We start from the raw sequence: 21,506 nt of genomic DNA, 5'->3' as shown, positions 1-21,506 counted from the left end.
AATTAATTGGAGCACATTTTACTGCCTTCCAAATCAAGCTAAAATCCTGTTAAAGTAATTAAATCAACCGACTCGGAGCTGACTCAACGAACAAGAAATTCCAACCAATTAAACAAATGGACTTCAATCACCAACCAGTGATGAAAATGTCCAGCCGTGACATGATTGGGAGCTAGAGGTCAATACTATCCATCCTTCATGTTCTTAAAGTTGTGAGCTGCATCTCTCCCTCTAACTAAACAACACCAATTTAAGCCTTGTGAAAGGATCAATAGAAAAAGATCAGACAGGTGTAAAAGGTCACTGGTCTTGATTTTAATTACGGTAGTATTCCAAACTGTGAAAGGAGCTGTCAGTCAGCCAATCAGTGAAATGATGCGAACGGAAGAACATTAGACACCATAGAGTGCTGAGATCAATAGAAAGGTGCTAGCCATGTTACATGTCTTGATGCTTATACTACTCTCCCCCACACAACGCCAGTAGAACTTTGCGATAGTCACCAGATGTGTCCCCCTATAAAAAGAATGAAGGAGAACATGGTAAATTGGAGTTGTACTGCCAATGTGGATGGGAGAAAACTAAGCATTGTAATATGGAGCAAGTAGTATACTACGATATTCTCTCTCACAGTTCTATATCGATATATACATTGATGGTGAGCAACACCACCAGGTTGTGATATATCTTTATAAACATGCCACGGTATTTAAAATAAAGACCAACATTACTGTCATTTTTAATTATTGAAATGATTGAAAATTGCCTTTGTATTCATACAGTGCATGCACAGTTGTTTCTAAAGTTTGTCACAGCAGAGCATTAATAATTGCAGTGTCGTATATAATGTTTTGTAATGAGCTTGGTGGTGACGGACACATGCCCCAGAAATCAGTGCTTTACCTTTATGAAGGAATAGAGGGTCTTTCCATACATCTTGAGGAACTCTGCCTTAATGTCCAGCATGTCAATCTCTGCTCTGGCGACCATGATTCTCATCAGAATACTGTCCGTGGTGCCCATTCCCTGAGGGCGAGCAAGATTGTAGTCGGGGTCAGTGGTGGAAAGTACATGTAATCAAGTGCTGTATTTGAGTAAAACTTTCACTTTACTGGAGTACTTCTGATTTTCTATACTTTTACTCCACCACACTTATTTGAAAACATTAGTTACTACCGGTAGTTACTTTGTAGAATTTGATTGTTATTATTACAAAAACATACATTAACCACTTCTTCAGCCCTATTTAAACTTTGGGTTTTTGAAAATAGCCGATCGATCTACAAGCTCACAAGTCACAACACATATTGATTTTGAAAACTTCGGACATTCTGCACAATGAGTACTTTAAGAACATTTTGAAGCCAATACCTTTGTACTTTTAAGCATAGAAATTGTAAAAGTCAATAATTTACTGGACACACATGACATTATAGTAGCTTTATGAGAAACAATATACTGACCTTCATTGACTTGTACAACCGCTCTGCAAAGAATGCTGGCTTGTTCCTCAAACATTTCACTGCAGAGCAAAACAAAACATGCAAGTTAGCCACAATGCTTCTCAAATACGATGGCAGTGGGGAAATTTAAATAATAATAATAAATTATATTATTATAATCATCATTTATACTATATAATTTATACATAGTTGTACAACAGTGTCCTGCACATAAATCAGCTGATCTACAAGTGCACAATGCGCCACATTGTGAGCTTGTAGAACTGCTATTTTGACTACGGTATATATATCAGGTATTCAATTGTATCATGTCGTTCTCTCAAAAACTAATCTCGTTGGATTAGAATTATTTTAGAACTTTAATAAAGTATGGTAAGTCCCGTTGAGCTCTAAAAAGTAGTGTGCAGGGTTTTTTTCCTCTTCTTTGATATTTGCCTTGATGCCTGACATCCAGCACCTGGCCTAAATATAGGCATTGAGATGTGCACACAATCTTCTCTGAGAACTATTACATTCACCAGCCATATATACACACACAGTAAATGTACGTATACAAGACAGAAGGCTATATAGTTATTGGCAAATATAAAAATATGAATAATTGCACTTGATGTGTATGATGTACACATAAAGTAATAGTATCAAAACCGGAGGTGATAGAAGCAGTAGCAGAATTGTTTTTGTACACACCAGTGTGTGTGAGTGTGAGTGTGAGTGTGAGTGTGAGTGTGAGTGTGAGTGTGTGTGTGTGTACATGTAAGGATGGGCGATGCGGGGAGTCGGGGGAGGAGTTAGTGGTAGTCCCAGGGTTCAATTTAATTTGTAAAGACAAACAGACCTATTGCCAAAAAGGCATCCTCCAGACATCCAGACATCTCCCTCTTGATACTGTCCTCAATGTCCCTTCCAGATACCTTCTGGTACTCATCGAACACTAAAGGAATTAGAGAGAAAACAAAATTGACAATGACTAAATCTGTCAATGGTCTTCCTGTAGTCTAATTCTGTCAAAACTAATACCATTTATTGCACATTGTCAACCGTCATGCTGAACCTCGCCTGTGATCAGAAGATAATAAACTGAATAGGTTAATGGGGTCCAGCAGTGATCTAGAGCCACCAACTTAGTTAACATCGTAAATTTAAATACATTCTCAAATTAGTAAGTGATGCAAATAGCCTGCATCTTGCTCATTAAATTGAGAAACTAAATTACTCACTAAATTAAGAAAGGACCCAATCATGTCACCCTCAGGGGTCCTGGGATGCAATACTGTACTCAGCACTGTACTCTAACGCCGTTGAAGTAGTACTCATAAAATGTCCCTGGGACCCATCTAAAAGACCACCCCTGGGTCCCGGGACCCATTACATTGAAAACCTATTTATATCACTGGATTAGACTAGATGATTTTTAGGACACATGAAGGAGTACTGGATAGTTCCTTAATTCATCAGAGTAGGTCAGTAAACGCCACCCACTTCCTCAGGTCTACACAAGAGGGCAGTAAAAACAGGACAGTTCTCCACAATAACTGACAGTATATGACATAACAATTAGTAAAGACAAAGGCAAACAAAGAATCATATACTGTAAAAGGGGATGTATTTTTGCCAGCTATCGTTATTTGCGGAATTCACTTTAATAAATACCTCGTAGCAGATGTTTTCTGTTCCGTACACAGAGGACAGTGAGGAACTTCACTTCATCTGTCCCCCAGCGAGCCTCGCCAGCTTCAAAGATGTCCTAAACCACAGAAAAGAAAGCCATTCTAGAATAGATGGTGAAGCATATCCCTCATATACGGTAAAGCTTTATACAAATGTGTGTTTTCACCTTGGCATCCTGCACAGCCTGGGCCTCATCCACTTTGTCGCTCTCGTCACGGCCAGCCTAAAAGGTAGACCACACAACAGTTAAAAAATATGCATGCTTCATTGCTTACAGTAATTAATTCTCCATTATACGATGTCGCGGGCCAAAAATAGCAATTCAGTCAGACAACTCAAGGAGGATGTAATATATATATTTATTGAATATAGGATAATCAATGCAATATATTTATTATGGTTTGGCGATGTATTGGATCTGCTTTTTAGGTACTCAGGTCAAGCGCATCAGTCCCGACCATAGGGACTCTGAATCCCCCGTACCTAAACAGTAGATCCAAAACGACAGGTGGTAGCTGGGGTGGAGGTGGGTCAGCAGCAGAATTGAGCGCAGGTTGTATGACAGCAGCACGCTGATACAGCAGCAGTGGGCAAGCAAGAAGGCAGAGGAATGCAAGAAGGCAGAGGAATGCAAACCTCTGGTTCAAGTAGCCGGTATGAGATGTGAGCGTGTGATTGGCTGAGTGAATCATGTGGATGAGAGCCTGATGCTGCGGTGGCCCAATTAACGGCCGGCGCGCTGACTGAGGTTCCCTGACTGAACTTGCTCTGCGCATGTCTACGACAGGGGCAAATGCTCATTTCTACAAGCTCACAACGTATAGCGATGGCATGCGTTGTGAGTTTGAAGAGCTGCAATTTCCAGCAAGCAACACCAAACAACAAACTATAAATGAGGCTTACCCAAAGCAAAGCTGTCAGTAATACAAATATAAAAAAAGCAAATAATCTTTGGCTGTGTAGTATAGTAGGGTAAGTTAAGAGAAGTCATTAGTTGATGTTTGCTCACCGTAAGTAAAGAGACAAGCACTCTCTGGAACATTCCAGAGGTGTCTCCGCATACAGCATCTTCCAGGTTTTTCCCATACTCTGTCATGAAAGAAAAACATATATATATAAAATATATTTCACACCAATGGGCAAGTCAAACTCTGAAGCCAGGCGTGAGCGTGGACAATGTACTCATATAGTAAAGTATAAATGAAGAAAAAAAAAAGTTTAAGTTTAAGTTGTATACTGTATATTTCAGTAATAATGTGTGGTTGTCAGTTCGATTCCCCGGAGCAGCAGGAAACATTTGGGTGGGAAGGCAAATGGTCACCACGGCACTCACCCCTCCCCCAACACTGCTGAATTGCCCTTGAGCAAGTCACTAAACACCTGACCGGACTACTCCAGTGGAGCTCAATGGCCACCAGAATAAGACTGTGTCTCTACTGGTCAGCTCCCAGGTTTAAATGTGTGTGTGTATTATGTGCAGGGTGTTGCTGGAAATGAGCTTGTGCCACTGCTTACTGCTCAGTTACTGCCCTGGGTAAATAATAAATTAAAGAAAAAAGCTTTTAACTATGGTTAACAATCAAGGCCGACATTATCTGAATCTTATTGATGGATGTATAGTAATTATAACACAGTAAATACATATCAAATATGATACTGTATGATCTGTAGGCACAACAATAATCTATTTTAAAATGGACAAATAAAAACAAAAGAGCACTTCCAACTACTTGGTTTTGTATTACCAATTTAGAGGATACAAAATATCCAATAAGCAAAGCACACCCTGCATTATAGAGACCAACTCTGCCTCATATGAATAATTAAAATAATGTATTGTTTGTAATTGTATGTCTTTGTGTATCCAAACAAAGAAATTAGGTCTAGGAACCTATGTATTGTATCAGATATCATACAAATGGTAAGTGACTAGTGACTGTTCTACGTGTACAGTATGTTGTACTATGGTAAGAAAGGACACAATTACCTTTCTTATAGAATGCATTGATGGTTCTTATTTCCTCATTTGTCCTTGAAGCAAGAATATCAATGAGAGCAGCCTCTTCCGTTCCAGCACCCTGATATCAAGTGATACGGGATGTTTTGTTGAGATGTCATATTATATAGTTCAGGCATTTGACTGCCAACACCAGCAGCACGTTGCAACAAAAAGCATTTGAAACTCATTCAGAAATAATCTACCTTCATTGCCATCTTCAGCTCATAGGCATCATACACAGGTGCAAGCATCAGGAGGCCAAGAACCACCGTCTCAAAGTTGCCGGTCAGCTCCCCCTGGAGCTCAGAAGCAAGGTCCTATAGGCAGACAACAGCCAAAAGGAATACGTTCATAAAGTGTTCATGGTCGAGAGAGTGTTCACTATATGGCCCGAACCTCTAATTTTAGGGGGCATGAGGGCAATAATACCACCCTCCCAATGCATAGCACTCTCTCTCATAATAGACTGCTGCATACGAGTAGTTTTATAACACTGTGTGTAACTTTTTGGGCAATGTTTCCCATTTAGTTTTGTTCTGTGCCCTAGTTTTGTTCTGCCTTTAACTTTGTTTTTGTACTGTTTTTAACCTGTACGGCGACCTTGAGTGCCCTGAAAGGCGCCTTATATATAAAATGTATTATCATTATTTAAATACACAACACATTGTTGATACTAGCAAAGATTACCTAACAGTAATGTCATTGTCTGATCCTTGTCTCAAGGCAGGCCCACGTTGTCTCAGACTTTGAAAACTAGAAACCTCTAGAATAATTCATAACATTTTTATGTCTTGAAAACCCCATGCTTTAGAATCATTCATAACACCTTTCTGGGCACAGTGTTTGGTCATGCGTTTCCAAAGTGAGTCACATTCCAGATACATAACATAGCCTTTTCTAGACGGAATGACAACTAGACACAGTGTTGTGAACAGAGAAGCTGTTCTGTGTAACCTCGGACCACATCTGCAGGGTGTTTCCATGTGCAGCGTGATGACTCACTCTTTCTGAGGATTCCACTTGCAATCTTTGCCCTCTCCAGAGCGTTTCCCCTCACTCAATGGACCCTTCAGATAACTTTATTGATGAACCATTGTGCACATGCCCGCTGAACTTGTCCTTATCTAATTACGGTGGTTAAATAAACATTAGCCTTCCTTTTTTTCTGTTAATATATAGTAACAGATTATGGTGGGACAAAGACACTGTCACTTTTACAGCTCATGTGGCTTCTTTGTAGACTTTACTACAATGACACCCTGTTCTGCTAGTTTACATGTATGTTAATATCAGTTAATGGTTAACTTTACTTGGATTTTATCATGAGTTTCAAACACAACAAAAACGTACCCACAGTGACACATGCTGGCAGAAGCATTCAACAAAGACTATATTGACAGATGGTATGTTTGTCACCCATTTTTGCCTACACCTATATTAAAATGCAACTTTCAGAGACCCAATTCCAATGAAAGACTAACTCACCTTTCCCACAGTTTGCTTAAAGGCCTCTTTAATGCGCTGCCTCTGCGCAATGGTACGGAGTGGCAGGACCTCAATGATAGCTCCCTCATCAGTGCCTGCAAATACATACCAGTCACAACCCACCTTAAAGTATATAAGTAAAAAATAAAATAATATTAATAATAATAATAATAATAACAATGTACACAACCTTATATGAAGCATATGCTTCTTAATGTTGCCAAACGTTTCAAAGACTAATAGTTCAGTGAAAGTTAACCACTTAAGCCGTGCCTATACTTAGTCCTACGATAAATAGCGAAATATGACATGTGAGCTTTAAAAAAATGTTTGCCTATAATGATCTAGAGATGGACTGAGATTGAGATAGCAAGGGATAGAAATGTCAGCAGAGGTACCATCTGTTTCTAATATAGCTCAAACCAGAGTCAGGAGAAGATGATTACGACAGGCACGCCACACTAATAGCGTCAAAATTCCACAATCCACACAATCGTCCAAAACATATTTGAAGGAATGAAAAGTATATTAAGTTACCACAATATTACTAGCACATAAGCACAATCTGTATGTTAATCCAATATAATTGTATTTTATAATAACATATATATATATTTTACATTATATAACACATATGCACTGCACTGGTTGGAGATGGTCTCGCTACACTTCCAATGGGACATTTAGACCCTGGTGTGACCTAAGGGGCTACTGGTTGACACATGTTACTGCCTTAAACTCATGAGCAGGGATTCCCTCCAGAAATAGGTAGAAGTTTGGTCTCCCTTATCAGGGGTTGAGACCAAGGGGTCAGTGAGGGGGGGGGGGGGGGGGGGGGCTGGCGGCGCAAGTTCAGTCTCTATCCTTCTTTATACTCTATGGTTGAGACCCAGGTAGGACAGCTTTAATTTTGACGTAACTCTTCAGTATATACTGTAACTGACTGCCAGTTTCTGGCATTGCACACTTTGTTACTCCACAGCTGCAGCAGCAATGGGCCAAGTTTAATACGTCTGCATGATGAGCAACTTCACTGTGCAAGGAAAAGTAAATGATACACTCAGGAGACTGGATGAAGTCATGCAAATATCCAATACCATGGAAACTACACCTAGAAATAGAAAAGTTAGAAGACAGCTTGTACTGTATGTTTTTGCAGAAGAAGCGTAAGATAAAAGAGAATAGAGGGTGCATAAAGTGAATGGCAAATCGAGAGGCAAAGTGAGTTTAACATTGTTTAATGTCGTTTAATCAGATGGGACTTTTCTGTTTGGATGTATGGGCTGTCAAGGCTAGTAGTTTTTTGCCACTCAGTCAGTAGGCATTGCCGCATACCTTCTGGATATGATTATGATGTCACACGCATACCCTCTATAGGAGAAAATAATAATGTTGTAATCAATTGTCCCTTATTTATACAAAAATATCTGATATACAAGCTCACAACACATTGCATAGTGACAAGTATGCTTGTAGGTTAGCTATTTTTGCTCTCTCTTTTTTAATATATATGTTAAAACTAGTCGATACCCACATTTCCACCCACCATCTGTCCGGGCTATGGGACCATGGCTGCGACTACAGCAGATGCCATAGCCTTGGGGAACGTGATCACAACAACAGATCCCATAGCAGCCTGTGGCAAAAATGCTAATACCTGTAAACAGCTTAAATTCGGGATCGGCTTTCTGACTCCCTGCATGCCCATATGTAATCACTAATTTCAGATTGAATACAGTAGTCATTCAACCCACTGAGAGGAGAAATGGATGAGGATGTTGTTGTTTTTTTATAGTAGGATAAAAGAAAAGTGGTTAAGTGATAAGACTATACAGTATTATCAGCACAATGGATGCCTAATAGAATCCTGAAACATCACATTGATGAGCAGCTGTGAATCACTCACCAGCTCCCTTCATGGCGTTTCTAAGCCTCGTGGCATCTTCTTCTGCGTTGAAACCACCCGCCTCGGTTACAGTTCCACGCTTACCGATCTGATCAAACACGAACCATAAACAGGAAATGACAAAATTACAACGTTTCTGACTATAGTGAGTGACCCCAGAACAGAAAGCACTTTAAGGCAACATAGTAGACATCCAATGTATTTGTACGGTATGTAATATAAAGAGATATTCTGTTCGGAAGAAAGGGTACATTGAGAGCTGTGAAACGTTATTGCTCTAGCCTTCATCTTTATGCAAACTTTACAATATACATTAAGATAATAGGTTTATTACCCTACCCAGTTAATAAAACTGCGCTCAATAAAGGTCAGGATAAACACGTGCGTGCACGCACGCACATCAGTCCGTAGTTGGTCCGACTACATGGCCGGTTAAGACTCACCCGTGAGCCATGGCTTCCGTGTGCGGTTAGGGCTAGGTTTGGGGATAGGGTTAGTATGGGGCTCTATGTTGGAATATTGGGCAGTCGGATTATTGGGACGTCGGACTAACGCTACGCACCCATCAGTGCTGGTATCCAACAACTGAATATCCATTGCCGGATATCAGCATTAGACAGAAATCATATCATTTATAATACCTGTCCATGGGGATACTGTGCATGCTGCTGCTGGTTGTGTAAACTCCAATTCTGAGCTACTGTTTGTCACCCAAACACTTCTTTACCCGTCTCAAAACATGGTTACTAGTCCCAAACGGAGTCTGTACCATTCATGTAACGTGATAACAGTCAAATAACTGAGTACTTAACCATAAAGGAGGACAATGGGGGAATGACTCTCCATCGCCTATGGATATTTGGTAATTTATTTTATCCAGCAATGTTATGTTATTCCAATGACAAAGACACCTTAAAACCGAGAGCATTCACACTGTTTATTTATTTTATTTTGTATTTATTTTTGCGGGCCATTATTAAACCTGTGGTGAAATTCAGCTTCACCCAGTTGATGGCTGCTCAGATGGTTATGATGAACGCTTGAGGGGAGCTGTTAAGTGGAGGGACAGGGACAGGGACACCACCTTTTTCTGATTACTAGTCAGAGCCTCTCTATCCACTCAGCTATACGGCCGCCCCCAATTTATTCAAATTTTATTTATGTATTTTTGGGTTGTTTTACATTGCAGAAGTGTTGGGAGGGAACTTACCGCTGCCATTGTAACGAGAGTGTGAGGGAAGCTTAAAAAGAATAAGAACAAATGACAGGTTAGCAATTTAACAGCACATGTAGAAGTGACAAGTGTAGTAGACTACTCAGCTGTTTTAGCAGTGTGTTCATCAATTAAGCTACCCCTTGCCTGCTTTCATACAGCAGATGATTGAACAACAGCGTCAGGTGAAGGAGCAGTAAATTAGCTCAGTTTAACATATGGCCCCTCATTAACCTCTGGCTCTGATTAATATTGCATGCAACTCATCTTCTTAGGAAGGGCTTTCCTCACACACATTTGCTCGTGTGTTCTCTCAGGTATCCCTGATTACAAGTCTCCTCAGCTAATCCCATTACGGGACAACACACCTGTAATTACTCCATAAATCGTCACGATATATCAAAATTCACCTAGTACAAATGTAGAAAGATTTAGAGTTCAATAAAGTTCTTATAATGAAATAAAATAACTGTAAGCTATATGGGGTAGGCTATAACCTATAGGCCAATGGCCTCAGGGCTCGGGCATAGTTAATTCTACAGCTGGCTGGCTCATATTCTTTGTGTATAGCAGTCACCCACAGTCCACACCTGTGGTTTGTGATGTAAACAGAGGGAGTGAATGCACAAGAAAACCATGTGTAAATGTGTGTTCTACAAGATAAGTGGTGTAAAATGTATCTGTTAAATAATAAAACCTAGAAATAGTGAAAGAATAAAAATATAAATTATAATTAAGTGACCTTTTACAGATGAATGTGTTGTAAAAGTGGACCAATATCACTAATGCTTTCCACTAACACTGCAGCATGTCAGTATTACAGTATCGTTACCTTACCTTACCTTACCTTATTTAGGACTTAAGTGTTCCCTCGAATGCTAAATAGCGGGCCGCTAAATAGCGGGCCTAGTACCTACTATATTTATTTATTTTCTTAGAAAATCTTGCCCATGAACTTTAATTGCCAACCACGTAGCCAACATTATAAATCCAAAGGCAAATGACTCTCTGTAGACCAAACCCAGATAGTATTTAGAAAATTTGGAAAATAAACTTCGTTTTCTTGATCATTTTGTTTCAGGAAGTGATACATTGCTACAATAAGTTGGTGTGGGTGTTGGCCCACCCAATCCCAGACAGTCCCAGACGTGTATAGAAATAATTATATACCGGTATCTGTCTCGTCTGTCTGACATACAACAATCTTTCCAATAAACGGAAACGCATCGCATTCTGTTAATCACAAAATAAACTTAAAACTTACCTTTCTTGCCGAAAACTTGACGAATTTGAAGGTGTGATGAATGAGTGAGACGTCGTTGAATCCAGGAAACTACTTTATAACTGCTGTATGACGTCCACTCCCACCCCTTTGATGGAAGAAAATATTCGGCCTGCCTCCTTTCACAACACACGCCCATAAAGTATGCACGCGCGTGCACATAATTATTATTTGCGTGTGCGAGAGGGCAGCAGCTCCGTGAACTACAACACCCATAGTTCCATTCGGTCGCTAGTAGCAACAGCTAGGATGTTGCGATATTGCTGCTGGCAGCCAAAGATTTGCTGTGGTTGGATAGGTTAGCCTGGCTATATAAACCTCTTTCTCGTATTGTACTGTAGGACACAAATATATTAGCCCTTACAGTTGCAGGTTCAAATAAAACACAATTTGCCTCTTTTTGTCGTCCATTTGGGCAGGCGTTTTCTGCTGCAAAAAAAGCGAGCTTGCGCTAATGCGTTTAGCTAGGTCGCTAAAAATCATAGTTTTATTGTAAATGGACCGTTATTTGTAGTCAGCAGCAAAGCAGCGAATCGGCAGTTTTTCTTTACATAACCGAGCATGGAAACGTATGATCTCGCGTCTGCCAAGTTGTGCAACGCATACATCGCAGACATTATCTTCAGAGGATAACCTGGATAACCTTACACGAAATGTCATAGAGCGCAAGTAGCTAGCGCTGTGCTAGCTCCGTGTGGTCAGAAGAGATGGAGACAGAGCAGCATCCATGAACAGCTGGATTGGATGAAGAAGCCTTTATACCGAGCAGATGAAGGAATAATAATAATAGTTTAACGCGTACTCATTATTGTTCTGTGACTAAACTATTTACTCTACCAAGCAAATGGGTTCATTGCGACCCAGGAATCTGTTTACATCATCATCATCAACAACAACATTAAATGATAGACACGTTTTCAGCCTTTACACGGACTCAGCATCTTGCTTTATGCCCTGGGTTAACAAGTGAAATATAACCTGGACTGGTGGTGGTAACAAGAACATTTTTGACCATTCACGACATCCCGTGTCAATTGACAAGATGAGGAAGTTCTTCGATTCTCATTCTCGTCGGGAACTAGTTAACTCCGGGCCTGGTTCTGGAGGGGGTGGTGGGAGCAGTGGGTCCGGCCATGGGGGTGGCAATTTCATTGGTCGCACATTTACAATCGGACGACACCAAGTCACCGTCGAAGAGATCATTGCTGAAGGTGAGAAAGACGAGCTCCACTGACTGACTCCAGGATACATGCAGCAGGGTTGATGTCACTTTTGTGTGGTGCATTTGATTTGTGCTTTGTACTAGGGCAGTGATTCTCAACATTAAAAAATTAAGACCCTATATGCCTTTAATAGGACCCCCATTTGATATGACTTTTATCTCGTCAAATGTTTTGAATATATATAGCCTAGGCTACCACTGTAAAATCATCAGTGTTAAATTGTCCCTGGATGTACAAAATGGAACGAAATGGAGTGGACCCACAAGGGTCCAGTTGGTAGGTACGCTCGGGAGTTACAGCCCTGTAAATGCACTGAAAGTGTCAGACACTCAATGTCAATGATGCTTTCGGTGTTTCAGGGCCTCCATCTGTTTCCTAACTATCGTCATTTAGCTGGGGTCCCACTGGAACCCCCAAGGACCCCTGGCTGAGAGGTTCCCTGGACCCCACGTTGAGAACCAGTGTTGTAGAGTAATGTAGGCCTGGCCTATGTGTCATGCACACACAAGGCAAGCAATCAGATGATGATTGACTTAACCAGTCAATCATTGACTTGTCAGATTGACTTAACCAGTGTCCATTGACTAGAGACTAGGAATGCGATCTCATTTCCCCTTTCTCTGTACCCACACATACCCTCCAGTCTCCACCCATCTGCAAATGTTTAATGTAAATCGATATCTCTCTTTAGCGCTGGGAAATGGAGATTGGAGACCTAATATAACAGTCTCTGACTCGCTGTCACTAGATACTATAGCAGCCTTGTTGTCAACTTCCCAGGTGTTAACCGTTAACAGTGGCCAGTCACCATGCAGTGCACAATCAGCTTTTTGAGGGACGCTAGCCCCAGAGAAGTGATTTTTATATGATGAACAGCATGAGACTAGATACTGTAAGTGCTAACATGTCGGCTGGTCAAAGCTATGAGTATGACCTGCTGCTACACATGTAAAAACCATTGGTGTCTATTCATGTGTGGATTGGAAACTCTAACCCTACATGAATGCTAATCTACAAAACTGCATATTGCAGTGCCTGCTTTGTCCTTTTTAAGCACTTGAACCCTAGCGTCTCTATTCTAGGGGCAAACATTTGACAAAATAAATAGCAGATCTACAAGCTCACACGTTGTATGATGCACTTTGAGCTTGTATGTCTATCTTTGTCTAAGCTATTTAGTGTAGATCAAAACAGGAGTGTCCCTTGTGTAGAAGAACTCCGGACTACTATATAGGGTTCATGTACAGTACATTTGTCCTCCAGAGTCAAATTCAAACTCAGGACATCATGACTGCAGTAGTTTGGTTGAGGCCCCTACTATGAAAGGCATTCAGTGGCATACAAATGCCACATTATAGACATGTATGTACCGTACTGTAAGCCCACAATGTTTACATAAATACGATGTGATAATTGTGTCACAACAAATGAACTCTCTGAATTGAATCTGTGGCCATGTACCAGATGGTTAGACCTAGGCTAAATGTGGACTGCAGCTTATGCCCTGGACAGATGATATGACTAATACATAATGTAACGGCTAGAGCGTTTTGAAAATGGGTTGAGATGGTGCTGATGGTCCATATGGATGCCAGGTTGCAGGCAGCACAGCATACGCTGCCATATTTCTTTAACTAATTGATGTATATATTATAGTTCAGTGAGTGTATATTTCAAGATCAAGATTCAAGGGACATTTTATGAGAAAGTAAGATTATGAATTTTTCATCTTCAGATGCATAACTTTGTAATGTGCATCCACCCTCTGTTAAATTATCTCTGTCATATACAGTATAGCTGGCTAGGACGGGTCGAAAATGAATATATCAAATATTATTTATTAATGTGTTTTTCTTTTCTTTTTTATTACAATATGTGACTAAAACTATATTGTGGCTATTTGTGCTTTCACAAAATATTTACACAATGACATTTTTGATAAATAGTTTTAGTAATGCCAATATAATAACTCAGTGGGTAAAGAAAATAATCGAACAGCTATAACAGTTGGGTAAGTTTAGAAAATGAAAACTATGTAAAGAGTACCATATCGTATCATGATATCCGCAATTCTAAACTATATTATCACAATCTAAATAAAGTTGTATTGTCCAGCCCTTCTTTCACCTTTTATTTATTCAGGGAAGTCCATTGAGAGCAAGCTCTCTTTTCCAATTACGCCCTGATTACGGTAAACATAACGTACAATTTAAACACAAATACATTACAAGATAATAAACATTTCAAGTACGGCTGGATCTTAAAGTAATCTTGAAAATGTTCAATTGAAAACTATGAAAAGAGAACCATATCATAACCACGATATCCGAAATTCTAAACGATATCACAATGTAAATAAAGTTGGATTACAACGGTACACACACAGACAGACAGACGGACAGACAGAGACTTGATGCATTTTTTGTTAGATAGATGATTCTTCCCTCTCGATGTTAATCTAACATGTTCACTTACAACAATTTCATTATATATATTTTTTTCACAGGGGGTTTTGCCATAGTGTTCCTGGTTCGAACAAGTCAAGGGGTACGCTGTGCCCTCAAGAGGATGTATGTCAACGATGAGCATGACCTGCAGGTGTGCAAGCAAGAGATTCAGATAATGGTAAGTTGATTGGTGAGAATATTGCAGTGCTCATTTAAGCCTAGTTCAGACCAAAGATTCCTGATAAGCCCGATTTATACCTCTTTCGGTGTGTCGCACTGAAAATAGCCAACCTACAAGCTCACAATGCGTCGTAAATGCCACCGAGTACCCTGCCACCACTGCGTACACTAGAGTTCGATTCCTCTGCAGTGCCTTTGCTCACTACTTCAAAATGGCACTCTCTGCTTTGTCACTCTGTGCAGAACCGTCAAAATTTAAGGTTTTGTCCACTCGTGTGCTATTCAGACTTGATAAAGACCAACCTGGATTGGACTTTTTTTTAATTTGGGTTGCCAGTCTCAACATACTGTACTATAGAAGTTAGAGTGCTACCAGGTCAGCAACAGCACATTATGATCTGATATCATATCAACCATTGTGTTTTTGTATTCATACAGAATATAAGATCATACATTATATGATCTTGTATTCTGTTTTTAGGGCTTGAAGCACACAGGTGAAGCTGGAAAGTGCCTTGAGCTGGCATTTACATATGTGAGGCCAGAAAAGACAGCTTTTGAATCAACTGGAAAGCGCACACAAGCAGATGTGGAGTTTTCACATGGAAATAATGTCTCTAATCTAAGATTATATGTTATGTATTTTATTATGGCATACTGTTACTGTACCTACCTACAGTCATATTTTATGAATATGATGCCATACTGTACGTACAGTGTATGCCCTATAACGGCATAGTCATACAGCACCTTCAATATTGTTATATTTTATGTATTTTATGATGACATACTGTACCTATAGTAGTCTTATTGCAGAATGACACATAAAAGACAGTAGAAGGCTGGAAAGGTTTCAGTGCGCGGATATCCAGCTGGTGGCTGGTGTTTGTGGAACACGCTGTGTATCGTGTTAGATTCACATGAGGTTTGGTTTGGTGTAAACCAGTGGTTCTCAGATGTTTTCATGTCAAGGTCCCTAATCTGAAAATATTTTGTCATTTTTGTGCCAGGAACCCCCATTCTCTTTTCAGTTTTATATTTAGCCATTCTGGAATATACGTACCTATTTCACCAATGGGTCATGCACCTGATACATACAAGTGCTATAATTTCCCCCAGTATCAAAGGGCACCACATAGTGCTGTAGATGGATCTTATATAAATTTAGTTTAACGGATTGTTCCATGTTTACGCTTGAGTCACAGAGCAGGTGGTTTGATATCAAATCCAGTTTCTGGAGACTGACTGCCTGACTGCTCTGGCTGCATAAATCGGATTTCAAACTTTCCTTTATCAGAGTTTATGACAGGTGTGGTGCTACACCTGTCACTGAACAGTGATGCCGACCATGACTGCTGCAGCACAAAATATTGCTGCATATACAGTGAATGATGTCTACTCTAGTTAAACAATCTACAATCTACAGCACAGCTAGATATTGCTACAGCATAAAGGGTGAGAAAGGATACCTCTCCATTCCTCATTTAGCCTGTGGCTTGCTGTTTTGTTCTGTATTAAAATCCATATACAGTATTTGTTTTTTAGCTTAGTTGGTTGAGAGGCCCAATCTCAATCAGAAGGGTCACCGTTCACCTCCCAGCCCCAGGCTATGTGTCAAATTCCCTGAGCCAGACACATAATCCATAACTGCTCCCCTAATAAACTCATCAATCATAACCATCTGTGCAGCCATCAGCTGGATGAAGTGGGGAAAAATTATGTAATTCCCCCCCACAGGACTGATAAGGTTCTCATCAAATCAAAATGTAATGTAGAGCTTAATCCTGAGCCAATTGCTGAGCATGTAGAGATCGACATTAGTCTCTATGCCTTTCACGAGGACTGTGCATCAACATCCTGTATTGGCTGGCATCCAAAATTCACCAAGGTATGAATTTACTGCAATGAACAGCACATTGCTCACCAATGAAGTCATCAGATTGGGTGAGTTCTCAGCTGACTCAATAGGTACAATGCCTGCATTAAGCTTGCCAAGCAATGCACCATTCTGCATGGTGAAGCGTTCTGTACCCAGCAAAACATAAGATAAACAATATGGGTTACATTTTCAGCAGGTGGACATTAGAATAGTGCTGTTCTCAAAAGTAAACAGCATTTTATGCTTACAGGCTACAGCTGCATGAAAACTTCAGATATATTAATTATGTTATAAATGTATATGCTGATATACATTATATACATACGATATACATCGTTGCTGATGGGCAAAGATCTACTTTTCTCTCACGTTTTGTACATCCATTTAGTGGAAAGATAAACATAGCACACAATACAGCTATAATATCAAATGTTTATGTGGTATTTTTGTTTAACAGAAAGACCTAGTTGGTCACAAGAATATTGTCGGCTATCTGGACTCCAGTATCCAAGCTCCGGGTGCCAGGGAAGTATGGGAAGTTCTCATTCTTATGGACTATTGCAAGGGTGAGTTTATGATTGTTAAGAGTTGTCAAACTTTGTTGTTTCCATTTACAATTTAATTATTTTGACCCTTGCTGTATTCATTATTTTAGGAGCAGTAAGAGTGGAAATATGAGACCGATATTTTGAAGCTACTACTTGATTTGGTCACAATCCTTTGGAATTTACTTTGTTGCAAGTGATCTATTGCAGCATCAAGACATTTCTTTGTCAATTGTCAAGAGTTGGAAACTCTGTATATGTCATAAGGCTAAGGCCTCAGATTTAGCCAGGAATAATATTATTACTCTTATTTTAACACCATTGGCTTGACGGAAGTTAGTGACATCTCTTAGTCAGAACAAATAGTTTTCAGTCTTCTCATTGGGGACCAGCAGAGGAAGGCATACTCAATATGCATGTTTGAAGAATGTGCCGGTTATGTGTACAATCTGTGAGAACATCCGCCCAAGAATGTACAGCAGATCTAAACATTTTTCTTTTGCATGCAGCGTTGTCTCACAGCTGATCTTCAAATTATAATTATGACAATAAGTCTAATAATGGTCCTGCTGCGGCTGAGTATCATATTATGTCTGTCTGCATAACTTGATAACAGATGGCTGAGTTTTGGACTGGAAAGGTCACAATCAAGGTCTAGAAATGGAGAACAGATGGGTCAGTTTAAGGGAATTTGGTGTGAATAATTGGTAGGCTGGCCTGAAGAGATGAACTCTTGGGTCAAAATGGTCAAGGACTAAATTGCACAACTGTCATATCTTGGGAATGGAGGACATACAATGAGAGATGATGGTACTAGGCTAGGGTTTGCACTGCCTTCCAATGCTTTAAGTATAACTGTATGTGTACAGTATGTTACTCTTTTGTAATACAATGATCATGTTTGTTGCTTAGCCAGACTAGGTACAGTTTAGAATAACTATCCCTTATAAATACTTAATTGATCATTCACAAACTGTTAGTTAATGACTTATGAATGTTTAATGTGCGTTAATAGAGGTTAATGATTTAAAAGTGTGCTTTATAAATAGTTAATGGATCAGTAAGCTATTCACTTTCAACTTTCACTACGTGAAAGTAAATCCTCCCTGTGCCAACTCTGCCATACCATTCTTCTAACGCCATCATCAGTACAGCCCTCTGCTGTAGTCAAACACCTACGTATTACTGTACAACTACAACCAACCATCACCCTCCCTGACCTACAGCTGGCCCTCCAACTGGGGGCTGAGGGGACCTATCTAAACACAACTTAATAAACTTAAAAGTTTGTGAGTCACAAATCATTGTCCACTGTTTGTTTTTGAGGGGCGCTAGGCACTAGCCCCTCCTATGCCCAGCTTTGTGGGTTTGTGTGAACACAAGCATTGGATGATCACCCCCATAGTGATGATATGATTGCCTGAGCAAAGTACATATTGAGGATAAATGTGAGGGCAGAAAAGTGAAGATGCCAAAAGTGATTGGCCGCAATGACATTTGTGATGATTGAATCTGCCAGTGCAGGAGAAAGAAAATAGCCCCCTGGCTACACCAGACCAGACTTTACATTTACTTAATATTGAATTCCCGAACATAACTTTCCCCCTAGATACCCAAGCTTCCCACTATGTCTGATTGATTATTCAACATGACCCGTAGCAGCTGAGTTCTGACTTGTCTGCTATTGCGAGAGCATGTGAACGGTGGGGGGGCAGGCTTGTTTAGAAACACAATGGGGTAAATCCCCTTTGTGTATCGTTATAGGCCATGGTGGTGAATTAAAGCTGCCTAAAGTCACATAATAGTTACTCCTGCTATTGTTCTTTGTGATGCAATATATTGAATGTGATATATTAATGAAAATGTCTTTACAGGTGGCCAAGTTGTCAATTTGATGAACCAAAGGCTGCAGACTGGCTTCACTGAGCCAGAGGCCCTACAGATCTTCTGTGATACATGTGACGCTGTGTCTCGCCTGCACCAGGGCAAGACACCCATCGTTCACAGAGACCTCAAGGTGAGCCACCTTTTAGCCACCTTGTGTTCTCTATAAGACATCCATCACTTGGTTGTTGACCAGGGTCTTTAATCGACCTCCTTCTTTTCCCCCCTCTACACATCATCATCTACACATTTTGCCCAAAATAGCCGATCTATGAGGGCATGTTGTGAATTTGTAGATCTCCTATTTTCAACTATTGTGACATGCACACAATGCGGATGCTAGGGCTTTAGTGAGTGTGATTTTTGTCCCTGCAGGTGGAGAACATCCTCTTGCATGACAAGGGTCACTACGTGTTGTGTGACTTTGGAAGTGCCACCAACAAGTTCCAGAGTCCACAGACAGAGGGTGTAGCTACAGTGGAAGAAGAAATCAAAAAGTGTGTATTTTCCTCTTGTCCTATTATTTTAAAGTTTTACCTAAATCTAAATTAGCAGAGTTATTGTGTGAATATGTGTAAGCCTCAGTTACATCTAACTCCATACTAGATGATTAATGTATGGCATTTTCATTGTTGTTTATTGCACTTTTTAAGGCCTATTCATGCTCCAGTTTTAGGTGATAAGGTAACAGAAATGTGTTCAGGTGAGTGGTGTGATGTGATGTTGTAGTTTTCTGTGGTCACCTTATCACCTAAAACAGGTATGAATAGGCCTTTTAGTTTTCATGTAACCTGTCTTTTTTTTTTTTTTTTTAACTCTTTATTTTTGAATTTTTGAATAGCCAAAATAGACACCAAAGACAAACAAGACATACAATATGACAAAAACATCGGCAGTAAAAGAAAACAAAAGACAAAAAACAAAACAAAATAAAACAAGAGGTCATGGGATGTACAACAACAATACATATTACAGATTATTATTTTTTTCTTCTTTTTTTATTTTTTACATTAAATGACAACTGGAAAGACACCGCCCATATTCACGCCACATCCACCCCCCCAGCTAAGTACTCTGTCCATTTCTCCCATCTTCTTTCACCCAGCTCTTTTTGCAGTCTTAAAGAATAGGTCATCTGTTCTAGGTGATGAAGTTGTTTCACAATGTTGAGAAATAGATCGGCAGTAGGACAATTCTTTTGTAACCAATTTCTTGTAATAGCTTTTTTGCTTGCTACAAGTAGGATCTTAAGTAAGTATGAGTCATCCTGATTTAACCCGTCTGGGAGTTGTCCCAGGTACAAAGATATGAATGAATCATCTATTCTAAAACCCATAATGTTTGAGATAAGTGTTGTCACTTCTTTCCAAAATGGCTGAATTACAGGACAAGACCAAAAGACATGTGCATGATCAACCACTGTATCTCCACATTCTCTCCAACAGTCCATATGGTTGCCAGTCTGTTTGGACTTCTGTTTTGGAGTAATAAAGAAGCGAATCTGGTTTTTCCAACAAAAGTCTCTCCAAGTCAAGGAATTAGTGGTCGTTGATTGTGTTTCCCATATATTCATCCATGCTTCATCACTTATATCAATTCCCAACTCTTTTTCCCATCGCTCTTTCATGTAACCTGTCTTAATAACACTTTTTAACTCTCCCCCCTCAAAAATAATAGATCATCACTATATTGACCTGTATTGTACTGTACAATACACTGCCAATTTAACTTTAGGATTGTAAGAAAATGTGTTCTCAAGTAATATCTCCATTACAACACACTGAGCACAGTGCATGCGGTCACAGCAGCAGTCCACCTAGTTTAACTTGACTCATTGAGTAGTGCACGCCTTCACCTACATATAACGGTTTTGTTGTTCACAGTACATGCTGTGCCATGAAATCTTGTTTGAAATGAATTAACTGCCAAGAAATTCCCTTTCCCCACCTTCTCTCAGATACACCACTCTGTCATATCGTGCTCCAGAGATGGTGAACCTTTATAACAACAAGATTATCACTACTAAAGCAGACGTCTGGGTGAGTAAAGTTTTGAGTGCCCCTTTCCCTGAGTTACTCAGAGATCCATTACATTATATTCCATCTGCAACTATATCCAGAATGGCGCAGCGTCCTTGGTCTTCAGGCGCCCTAAGTTGTCACATTCTTCCACTTTCTACATTCCCTTCACCGCATGTAATTCAAAACACTGGTGATGACCTCCGGTGATGCTCAGAATATGATCCACCCCTTCCTGCACACTTGGATCAGCTAACACAGGACATCTGTCCTAACCTGACTCCTCCTGCTGGTGGCAGCAGTGAGTTCCT

General features: G+C 40.0%; 2 protein-coding genes across 5 annotated transcripts in view; one reads left to right on the top strand and one right to left on the bottom strand.

Annotated features, from left to right (window-relative positions):
• Positions 1-293: 293 nt before the first annotated feature.
• Positions 294-11,127, bottom strand: anxa4 (annexin A4). The gene is made up of 13 exons (XM_080756465.1): positions 11,002-11,127; positions 9,735-9,765; positions 8,525-8,612; positions 6,619-6,713; positions 5,337-5,450; positions 5,122-5,212; positions 4,144-4,223; positions 3,301-3,357; positions 3,117-3,210; positions 2,302-2,397; positions 1,464-1,522; positions 904-1,026; positions 294-516 (listed from the first exon to the last, which is right to left on the bottom strand). The coding sequence occupies exons 2-13, from the start codon at positions 9,741-9,743 to the stop codon at positions 460-462; spliced, it is 963 nt and encodes a 320-aa protein (XP_080612591.1). The 5' UTR covers positions 9,744-9,765; positions 11,002-11,127; the 3' UTR covers positions 294-459.
• A 98-nt stretch (positions 11,128-11,225) lies between these two features.
• LOC308310232 (AP2-associated protein kinase 1-like) overlaps positions 11,226-21,506 on the top strand; it is a 40,002-nt gene continuing 29,721 nt past the window's right edge. For all 4 annotated transcript variants that reach the window (XM_080756454.1, XM_080756456.1, XM_080756457.1 and 1 more), the window contains exons 1-6: positions 11,226-12,230; positions 14,749-14,867; positions 17,206-17,314; positions 19,168-19,310; positions 19,553-19,674; positions 21,135-21,216. In XM_080756454.1, the coding sequence (XP_080612580.1) occupies positions 12,062-12,230; positions 14,749-14,867; positions 17,206-17,314; positions 19,168-19,310; positions 19,553-19,674; positions 21,135-21,216 (744 nt within the window). In that variant the 5' untranslated portion in view covers positions 11,226-12,061. The remainder of the gene's footprint in view (positions 12,231-14,748; positions 14,868-17,205; positions 17,315-19,167; positions 19,311-19,552; positions 19,675-21,134; positions 21,217-21,506) is intronic.

Source organism: Protomyctophum bolini (genome assembly GCF_963924005.1).
Source record: "Protomyctophum bolini genome assembly, chromosome: 22".
Lineage (NCBI taxonomy): Eukaryota > Metazoa > Chordata > Actinopteri > Myctophiformes > Myctophidae > Protomyctophum > Protomyctophum bolini.
This window is presented reverse-complemented; position numbering and strand designations above follow the sequence as displayed.